The sequence below is a fragment of the Ammodytes marinus genome (genome assembly GCF_949987685.1).
Source record: "Ammodytes marinus genome assembly, chromosome: 19".
NCBI lineage: Eukaryota > Metazoa > Chordata > Actinopteri > Uranoscopiformes > Ammodytidae > Ammodytes > Ammodytes marinus.
In genome coordinates, this window is record NC_137223.1 from 13,016,196 (window position 1) to 13,027,018 (window position 10,823).

General features: G+C 39.2%; 1 protein-coding gene across 1 annotated transcript; it reads left to right on the forward strand.

Moving 5' to 3' along the window:
• The first annotated feature begins 2,378 nt into the window (after positions 1-2,378).
• On the forward strand, positions 2,379-10,395 carry LOC307265608 (sphingosine-1-phosphate phosphatase 1-like). Its single transcript, XM_080047380.1, has 3 exons — positions 2,379-3,334; positions 7,808-7,897; positions 8,433-10,395. The coding sequence occupies exons 1-3, from the start codon at positions 2,678-2,680 to the stop codon at positions 8,982-8,984; spliced, it is 1,299 nt and encodes a 432-aa protein (XP_079903506.1). The 5' UTR covers positions 2,379-2,677; the 3' UTR covers positions 8,985-10,395.
• Positions 10,396-10,823: the final 428 nt, after the last annotated feature.

Consider the following 10,823-nt stretch of genomic DNA (forward strand, 5'->3'; position numbering starts at 1 on the left):
TGGAAAACAACACTCAAGAAGCCATGGCCTTGAATTGCACGATATGAATAAAGGAGTCACCCACACATGTATTAACTTATTTTACATCTTGTAGCCTACAAAAGAGCCAATATCAGCCTGTACTATCAAATAAAATAAGACGTAACAGCCAACTTTTATGTTGAAGGAAACTGGTTTTCCGGCGATGTGCTGCTATTATTGTCTCTGATTTCTTAGACCTTTATGGACTTGACTGGTTTTTGGTTAAATGCATGTATGATCCTGAATATTCTTTTTGCTTTTCATATGGCAATTGATTTGAAGCTGTATGTATATGTAGGCCTATAATGTATAGGCCTATGTAATTTGACCCCTCTTCAATATCAATAACAAACAATAATGCCCCATTTGGTCAAAGTTTTTCAAAATGTGACAGGAAAATATTGCAAAGATGTTAAGGATATTTGTTAATATGTGTATAATTTGGGTAGAACTATTACAGATCAATGCAGTCACTTGTAGGCTAGGCTATAAGGAGAACAGAGGACATAAGCAAAATCATAAGTAATTCAAGACATTTAGCCTACACAAGATCTGTAGGCTACAAGTTGTTTGAGATGTCGATAGGCCCTATAAGTTGACCTTTTCCATTATTTCTATTTCAAACATACACTCCTATGGGCCTACATTTCAGAGATAAACACTTAGTTTAGTTTAGTTTATTTATTTAGCACACATTAACAATTAATGGTGCAAGGAGGGAACGAAGCCCAATGGGCTTGTACAGAGTTCCACCCCTATCAATAATCACAATGAAATCATATTCAGGCTAACAAATAAACTCTAGAAATTAAGGAGACAAGGTACATAAATACTCAAAATAATCAAAAATAGATGGAAAAAAATGTGATAAATACATGTCAAAGATAATGAAAAAATAAGAAAGAAAAAGAAAAAAAACAATGGAGAGGACAGGAGGTGATTAGAAGATTCACAAAAAGATAATATGTTTTTTAAACTGCTTTTTAAAGAGTGAGTGGGATGATATGGATCTTAAAAGGGGAGGTAAAACATTCCATAAAGCCGGGCCTCTATAATATATACTAAATTGATGATGTGATGTACGGGAAAAGGGTAAAGATAAGTTGTTATTGTTGCTCTGTCTAGTGCGATGTGAATGTATGTTAAATTAATAAGTAAACAAAGTCTGAAAGCTTTCCGGGAGATCTTGGTTTCTGTAAATAAACTTGTGAATGAATAAACATATGTGATAGATATTCAATTTGTGAATTGGAAAAATATAAAAATGTATAAAAAGTGGTGCTGACGGAGCATATCTGTTTGAATGTGAGATGAATCTTAAAAATCGCTTCTGAATAATACATAATTTTTTGAGATGGTTGGGATATGAAGCTGCCCAGACCAGATTACAGTATTTCAGGAAAGGAAACAAAAAGCTATAGTATAAAGTTAAATGGGCAGAAGGATGAATTAAAGGACAAACTTTCCTTAATAAGCCCATCAACTTCGTGGACCTTTTGCAAACCAGGTCTATGTGATTTGACCAGTTAAGTCTTTCGTCAACTAGAATTCCCCAAAATTTGGTAGCCTTTACTTGCATAATTTTTGATCAGTTAATAAGTACTTTTGCTTGTTCTTTGGGGTAAGACTTGTTTATGTTGCAAAAGATCACAAAGTTACATTTCTTCACATTAAGTGTTAATTTATTCATTAGAAACCATTTGGCAATGGAGCATAATTCATCATTCACACAGTCAATCAAATAATTAAAGTCATTATGAGTTGCTATGAGATTAGTGTCATCAGCAAATAATACAGGAAAAAGATGTTTGCAAGACATGGCTAAATCGTTTATATAGATCAAAAATAATAAAGGGCCCAGTATTGAGCCCTGTGGCACTTCGAGGCCTACTTTGAATTCCACCACACTTAGCCATAGCCTATGTGGCAAGTACGAAACAAGCACTGAATGAGGCTATAAGAAATTACACGTAAATATTTTTTTCCCCAAATATCGTATTTTTTTTTACATGTGAAAATCCTTACTGCTACCTTGAGTAATATACATTTCCAAGTGCTCCCCCTTCTGGAGCGATGAGGAATTACAAATGTCAAAAAAAAAATTTACAAGCACTATATATATTTTTTTTTACAAGCACTATATATATATATATATATATATATATATATATATATATATATATATGTATAGTGCTTGTAAAAAACACTAGACAGAGCAACAATATATATATATATATATATAGTGCTTGTACATTTTTTTTGACACTTGTAATTCCTCATCACTCCAGAAGGGGGAGCACTTGGAAATGTTGAACATAAACCAACTAGCTTTGGGACAACCTAGGGAAAAGAAGAAGAGCAACATGAAAACAGGGATAACGGGCTGACGCAGTGAGAAATAGGTTTTAGAGTGAAGTAATGGTTAACTGTGACGGACTTTGGATGCTGCCATCCAAAACCTCCACGCCGGTGTACAAGGTCTGTGATACTAGGTCGTAGTCAGTCGCGTCTGCGCTCAGCTGTCAGCTAGATCCCTCTTTTTATTTAATCCGCTCGGAGGAAATGCAGCGGCCGCCGAGTTCCGCTTCTCTCTGAGCCTCCTCCAAGAACATGCACTACGCTTTTACCTCGTTTTTAAACTAACTACTGTTAAGTAATGGCGAACGAGTTTGTTAAGACTTTTGTACGGATGTGTAAACACCTCCAGGACCCGTGCCATGTAGCGAGGTTTCAAAAGATATGCGGCGTTAAAGGGACATTTCCGGACAAGGCGACCAAAGCGGAGAGTGTAGAGGCAGAGGGTCCCGGGCTGAGGAAGAGGAGCCAGGGACAGGAGGTTAATGTGGGGAATGGGTCAGCCGGGGACGCCCCGCGGGTTAACGGGTTGCAGAGTGACGGTACCGCCAGGCCTGACGGTGCATCAGCAGCTACCACCACCAGGGCCAAACCCCTCCGGAGGAACTCCCTGACCGGAGACGTGGGTCAAGAGTTCCTGATCCACAATAAGTTCCTCTTCTACCTGTTCACGTTTGGGACGGAGCTGGGCAACGAGATGTTCTTCATCGCCTTCTTCCCCTTCCTCTTCTGGAACATCGACGCCCTGGTCAGCCGCAGACTCATCGTGGTCTGGGCCTGGAACCTGTTCGTGGGACAGTCCACCAAGGACATGGTCCGCTGGTCCCGGCCGGCCTCCCCTCCCGTGGTCAAGGTGGAGGTGTTCTACAACTCCGAGTACAGCATGCCGTCCACACACGCCATGACGGGGACAGCCATACCCTTCTGTCTCTTCATGCTGACCTACGGCCGGTGGCAGGTGAGGCAACAACACCCACTCATTCCCCCACTGACCCACCCACTCACTCACCCACCCACTCACCCACTCATTCACTGACCCACTCACTGAATCATTCACTCACTCACTCTCCCACTCACTCACTCACTCACTCACTCACTCACTCACACACACACACACACACACACACACACACACACACACACACACACACACACACACACACACACACACACACACACACACACACACACACACACACACACACACACACACACACACACACACACACACACACACACTTAACATTTTTATGGCATTTTATTGTAGGGACCAAACGAGTAATCAAGAAAGCAGTAAACGGATTAATTTCTAATGAAAATAATCTTTTGTCGCAGACCCTGGTAATCTTGGGTAATATTGAAGCACAACACAAACTACAGCATTTCCCTCGGGATATTGTTCTTCTTCTCTCCTATCAAATATGTTAGTGATAGATTGCCTCAACCATAACCACGTACAATACATGGCCTCATATGTGAAAGGGAACTTCAGCTTCTTTCCCCCAAAGGTGTTTTATGACCCACAATGTCCTGTGTTTTACGGCTTTCTGTCAAAATGTTGTTTTAGAAGTTCTTTTATTTTTCCAGTTGGTATTATGCTTACATGGTGCATGTTTGTGTAAGTTAAATAAAGGAACCAACTCTCTGAACCCCATGACAGTATTCCAGCTGACCTAAGGGGAACTTAAACGTGACAGGATACAGTGTGCACAAAGAGAGGGACGAAAAGGGAGTTCAATAGAGACTAGTACAGCTCATTTGTAGCACCAGGCAGGGACCCCTTAGTGTTTATTCAGCTCAGAGGTAATATACACAGTGTGGAACACTGGAACTCAGTAATTTGGTTATTACGGATTACTATGCAAAACCCTGCTACATCTTCACCTTGCATTAAAATTCAGGGAGTCTAGCCTAGTCTAGATATGAATATGTTGTGATACACAGGGGAGGCGCACCAAAGTCCTAGATATTTCAGGGGGCCCAAGAGCAACAGTTTGTAAAATTGTCAAACTTTGGAATTGGAACATGAAATGTTTCCTTCACAGCCCTGTACACAGCAAGGCAGGGTCAGTGGGTCAGTCTGGCCAATTGGATAAAGGAGGAAGGACTGCCTTTAAATCACTGATGCTCCTTGTTTGCATGAAGAGACAACACACACATTGCTCTCTTTAAGTGAACTGTTGAGATAAAGTTATAAGTGCAGCCAGGTGTCTTTCTAAAGAGACTTGCTGTTCTACATTGTCAAAGAGAGAGAAAAAAAGCCAATCAAATTAAAGTTACAGAAAACATTTTGATCTCGGTATATCAATGGACAGCAATGCAATTCGCCAGAAAGACACTCAGGGTGGAAAGAACACACATGTTCCTGTGTGACTCGAGTGTCTCCAGAAGAAACACAATGGGGTTTCCAACAACAGGATAGTTACCTCACTACAGTTAGGGTGAAGACAGAAAAGTGTGTAATGTAGTGTGCGCTATCAGCCAGGTCACGGAGCTCAAAGCAATGAAACTTGTTCACCTACTGATAGTACAGTTCACATTCCAGCACCTTTGTCATGCGAGATAAACAACATACAGCAGCAGAGACTAACATGACAAAGAGAATGCTGTTCTCAGTGGCGTGCACAGACATTTTGGGAGGCAGGTGCTCAGTGCAAATAAAAGGGCATAATATATTCTATCGATGAATGAGCAAATCATTTTAAGGGTACTTGTACAAAATCCCCCCCTGGCCTAATGACTTTTAATACCCGGCCACACATAGAGTGTTTCTCAAAGGGATTTGGGAGACTGTGTTTGGGATCTTTTTTTGATGAATTTTACTTTAAAAGGTTAACATTTTTCTCCCTTGAAGGGAAGGTCCGGGGGAGCAACCCGGAAGAAAAATGTTAACCTTTTAAAGTAAAATTCATCAATCTGGTGCACTTTGAGAAGAAAGCTAAGGCTAAATCACCTGTCAATGTGGGCTATTTAGTTCTATTTTCTGGAATAATTTGGAGACACATAATTACCAAAAAGCAGAAAGAAAAAATGTACATGTTTGAAAAAAAAACAGTCAGCTTCGGATTTTTTAAAATAATCCCTTATCCCGAATTCTCTCTTTGAAGTCTTCGTTAGGCCCCTGGTCTCCGTACTAATAATATCCTATTAAGGTAAATACAAGATTACTGCAAGTCTTGTAACAATAAAAAATCAGATTTTTTATTTTCTTTTTTTTTTCAAAAGGGCACTTGATTGGGCCAGGGGAAAAGGGCAGGTGCTTCAGCACCACTTCAGGTCTACCTGTGCACGCCACTGGCTGTTCTTAATGTCTAATTCATTACACAAGACACAACTACAGTTTGTACTTATCTAAAGGTTTTTTTGATAATAAATAAGAGCCCCACCCAAAGGCACAGTACAACCCAATCTACTGGACTTTACAGATATATATTTATAACCATTTATCTCTTAAACGATTTTTTTCTGAATGAATTGTGAGCACGATAGGTTACGATAGGGCATTTAACTATTGGGAAAAATAAACGGTACGGTCTGGTGTACTGTTTCCAATATTGCCTCAAATGTATTTTGGCCCTTCCCTATGAGATATTACCAGTCATAAACACCAATGTCTGCTATAACCCCCATACTTTTAGAGAATCCAAAACGACACACATGAAAACAGTTGTTGACATAGAACATTATTTTGCGTGGCTAGATGCGCAGACAGAAGAGGAAGTTACACGGAGCGGAAGACACAGAGAAAAGAAAGAACGACAGGGTGTGTTGGGGAAGAGGTAGACACACAAAGGAAGGAATGTGCCCAAGTCAGTTTGCTACCGTTATATTTCAATGTGCCAGTACATACATATTTAATCAACATTTCACATCTGCTTCTAGGCAAACAGAGCGTCTAAAGCACAAAACATTTTTAAATAATAAAATGGACATTAACTAGGCTGCCACTCCAAAAAACGGTGTCTGTCTCCTCACCTCGGACGCCACCCTAAATTTGTTTAAGCTGCATCTTATTATTTATAACTTTTATTTCTTCAGAAGCCAAACCTTAGTGCATTCACTCAGGGCTTTGAATGGATTAGAATTGGATAAGCAGGTTCCTCAATGGGATCAGATTCAGTAAGCGGATCCCATACTGGATACTCAAATTGGATAAGGTGCCATCAAACCACAGCCCTAATTGCAGTGCCTCACATGAATTGGCAGGCTCTGCGCTCTGTGTAAAGTGATGCATGGGTGACACACAGTGAATTTTGGCCCTTTCTGAGACCCAATGTACACCCTGTATTTCCAAGCTCTTTAGTTATCTCATAGTTAAAACAGCTCCCCCTGCATTTTGTGCAAATTTCATTTTTAATGCTAAAAAAATGAGAAGAAAGAAAGAATGCCCCTACATTTTTGTCTATGTTCCTGAAAATATATACAGTATACCTGTTGAAAGAGAGACCTGCCCCGACTGGCAGGCAGAGCTAAGGAGCTCAAATGCTTTTTATTTTATTTTATTTTTTCAGTTTTGAACTGAATACAGATGTGTGAGCCCTCTGACCTTTGTTTGGTGTCAACAAGTTTGCTGATTTTAAAGGTTGAGGACCTGAAACATTTCAGAGAAAGATGTTGCAAACGGTTTAAAAGATAAGATGCAGACCATAAACAGCTTTCAGTGCAAGGCCTAGGTTCAAAGTGTTGATAGGTTATAGTGTAAATAGTGATGTAAGACATCCTCTGGTCCACTCCAGACTGAAATATCGCAACAACTATTGAATAAATTGTTATGGAATTGAGTGCAGAAATCTCTGATTCCTTGACTTTTCCCTCTAAGTTGACATTTGTGGTTTTGTGAAATATCTGTTGGAAGGGTTAACCATTAAATCTGGTCGTCCTCAGGAATAAGTTTGGTGACCTCTGATTTTTCATCTAGTGCCATCCCTAGGTAAAGAATTTAACCTGTCCAATATCTTTCCAATTTTTCCATCAGCCTCTGCTGCCTTTTGTGTTTAGTTCTATTGAGCAGTTGCTAGCATGGTAAGATGATAAACTATGATAGTGAACATGATCAACATTACAACTGCTAAACACCAGCATAGTTAGCATTTTCCTTGTGAGCATGGTGCCATGTTGAGGTTAGCATTTAAGCAACGCTGTTCCTCTGACAGTTCTGCCTGACAGATGGAGAAATAAAAATTGCAATGGTAGGGACAATAGTAGGGACACAGACAGTGGTGTATATTCTGGTTATAGTCAGTGGGATGAAGAAAAATGTTGTCCTGCAAAATACGTCCACTAGCCCACTGAAAAAGCTCCTTCATTAATAAAAAATATCTGAAATGTTGTATTCCTTGAAGGCTCATTTTCAGTCACCTATATTATCTTTGTTGATATTCTAATACCATGTCTTTATGTCTTTATGTCTCTCTCTCTCTCTCCCGCCCAGTACCCCTTCCTCTTTGGTTTGTCTGTGGCTCTCAGCTGGAGTGTCCTGGTCTGTGTTAGCAGAGTCTACATGGGGATGCATTCTATTCTGGTACGTTTATTAAATAATATGCATGCAACCAATAATCCCCCACTGACATAGGAATAAACTCAAGAATATGAGGTGATGCTGTTCTACCTGGACACTTTACGCTAGAACGATAACTCGGCTTGCTCCAAAGTGTACCATACAAAACAATAGGCTAGAAAACTGTGGACATCGCTAATATGCCTGTTGTCCTTGACCTTTTGTTCTGTAACATTATATATTAAAACGCATATCAAAGCAAGAAGAGAAGATTAGATTAGTTTATGTGGAGAAGGTTTTATGATTCTGTGCAAAAGCTATATCTTAACAGTCTTGGTGAGTTTTGTTTGAGAGCACCACCTACAGGACAGAAAGCGGCAGTGTTTTTAAAATGTATTAGTTATATAGAAACCGATGTTAAAAGTATGCTGTCATCACTTTTTTTTTATATCTTAAATGGGATTTATAAGACTCCAGGTATATCAAGTAAGTGTAAGTAACTATTATTATTGGCTTTCATAGCGTATTGTTTTTAATAGTGTATGTCCCTGTGTTGCAGGAGGTAATCACTGGCTTCCTGTACACCCTTCTTATCCTGGCCGTCTTCCAGCCAATTCTGGGCCACATCGACAGCTTCTACATGAAGGACCACTTTGCTCCGCTGGTGATCATGGTGTCCCACGTGAGCCTGGGACTGGTGGCGTTCTCTCTGGATTCTTGGAGCACGTCTCGGGGCGACACGGCCCAGGCGCTGGCCACCGGGGCGGGAGCGGCTCTGGCTTCACATGTGAACTATCAGCTGGGTCTGCTACCCGATCCCCCGCTATCAGCGCTCCCTCTGACTCTGCCACCCATCACCACGAGCTTAGTAGTCCTCTCCCTGCTGCGCTTCTTCATCGGAGTGGCCGTCCTCCTCGCCACCAGAATGGTTATGAAAGCAGTGACTATCCCGTTCTTATGTCGACTGTTCGGTCTGCCTTCAGATGATTTAAGAGAGGCGAGGCAGCACAAGAAAGTAGAGCTGCCGTACCGTTACATTGTCTACACTGTTGTTGGTTTTAGTTGTGTCTGTGTGGTGCCTCTCCTCTTTAGGCTCTTCAGCCTCGCCTGAGTGTGAAAAACTGCGTCATTTACTGCTGACATGTGCGCCTAAGCGGTGAAGGCAAACCGCATTCGGAAACATGCAACTTGTTTCGACACAAGATAAAGTCTGTGTTTCAGAACGACATACACTGATTTAAAGGATAAAAATGGTGGTAGTTTATGTTTTTCATATTGTCGATATTCCTCTGTGCCAAATATCCCCATCATTGTCCTAAAAATACTAAAGAACATCAAGAAGTTGCGCTGCACCAAATATGTATCAATCCGCGGCTGAATTTAGTCCCCAACAAATACAGTATTTCCTCTTGTTCGAGTATTATTATGAAAAAACAGTGCCCACCCGTTTTAAGGTATTAATTCTGCCTTTTTTCTTTAAAGTTTATGTTCCTCAACGTTTTTATTTTTTTTAGATTGACATCTCCATTTGGAACAATGGTCTTGGGGCAAAAAGCCACGGAATAGAGGTGGTTGGAACTTGGAAATTATTGAGAGACGAAATAAAACTAAATTTTTTTTCTTTTCTTGGGATTTGTTGACAATAATATAAATCATCACCTGCTTTTTCCTTTTATCATCCACCTGTGGTCAACAAATTGATGTGTTAACATCTGTCAGATGTACTGTAATGATGCTTGCATTCATTAATGATGAATCTATTGTACATTACCATCATTTCAGCCATACTATACTCTAGTAATATGTTATTTGAGAACTCCATGCTCTAAGAAAAACCAAACCATGAACCAGTAATTTGTGATATCCCTTCACTTCTCATTTGTTGCCGCACTTAAATCCAATCAGACTGGAAGCAATAACCTACCGCAAGTATTTAAGCCAAGTGTCGGGGTTTTTTCAATATCTCTATTTAAAGCTGGACTGTTCACTTAAAGTTGTTCTACATTACCATTGTCAGCATTATCTCATCTCATCTCATCTCTTTTTTTTTTCTTTTTTACATTTTTGTGCTTGTTTTCTGAAACTGTCATTTTGGTCCAAACGTAACTAAAGTACTCTCCGAATAATTGTTTGAAAGCAGTCAAGTAAAATAACAGATATTTTTTATACAGTATTTTGCCATATTAACAAACTTCAGCTGAATTTTTGCTTTGGAAAAATAAATCTAAATCTTTATTATTCATACTTGATTTCCAGATGTACGTGTAGGAGACATTTCTGCTGCTCTTTATCTATGGGTTTTAAAAACACTGACCGGAGGAGTTGTCTATATGGTTTTATTGTTTCTTATTTGCTGTGTAACCTAAGTTCCAAATAATGGTTTCTCTAATAATTGTGGCAGTTTGTTAATGCCTGAGCATTTATACTTGTATCATAAGTACTCATGGAATATTTTTAGGTCTAATGATATATATACCACTCATTCATTGTTTTTTTTCTGTTATGCAAAGACTGTATCATATGGAAAAAATATGGAAACAAGGAGAATAAAATATTCCAAAAAAAGGAAAAAAGTTATGAATTTATTTATCTTAATACCTCTTTTGCATAAATAAAGTGTTAGAAATTAAGCCTATTAACAAGATGTAAAAAATAAGTAATTTACTTAACGCACTTAAAGGTGAGGTTAAATGCATTTACAGATCTTTATTTAATTTATCATAATTAGTACATTTATTGATTATTTTACTGTAATGGAAAGTTGCATATTGTGAAGAACTGGACAAATCCAGGATAACTGCATTTTGGTTTTCAAGTCAATAGTGAGGGAAGGGCATTATTTATTTTACCTGCACCTTATTAACACATAGGGTATTAACCTATGTATGTAGTAATTTATATTGGGCCGGTTTCACAGACATGGATTAAGCCTAGTCTTGGACTAAATGGA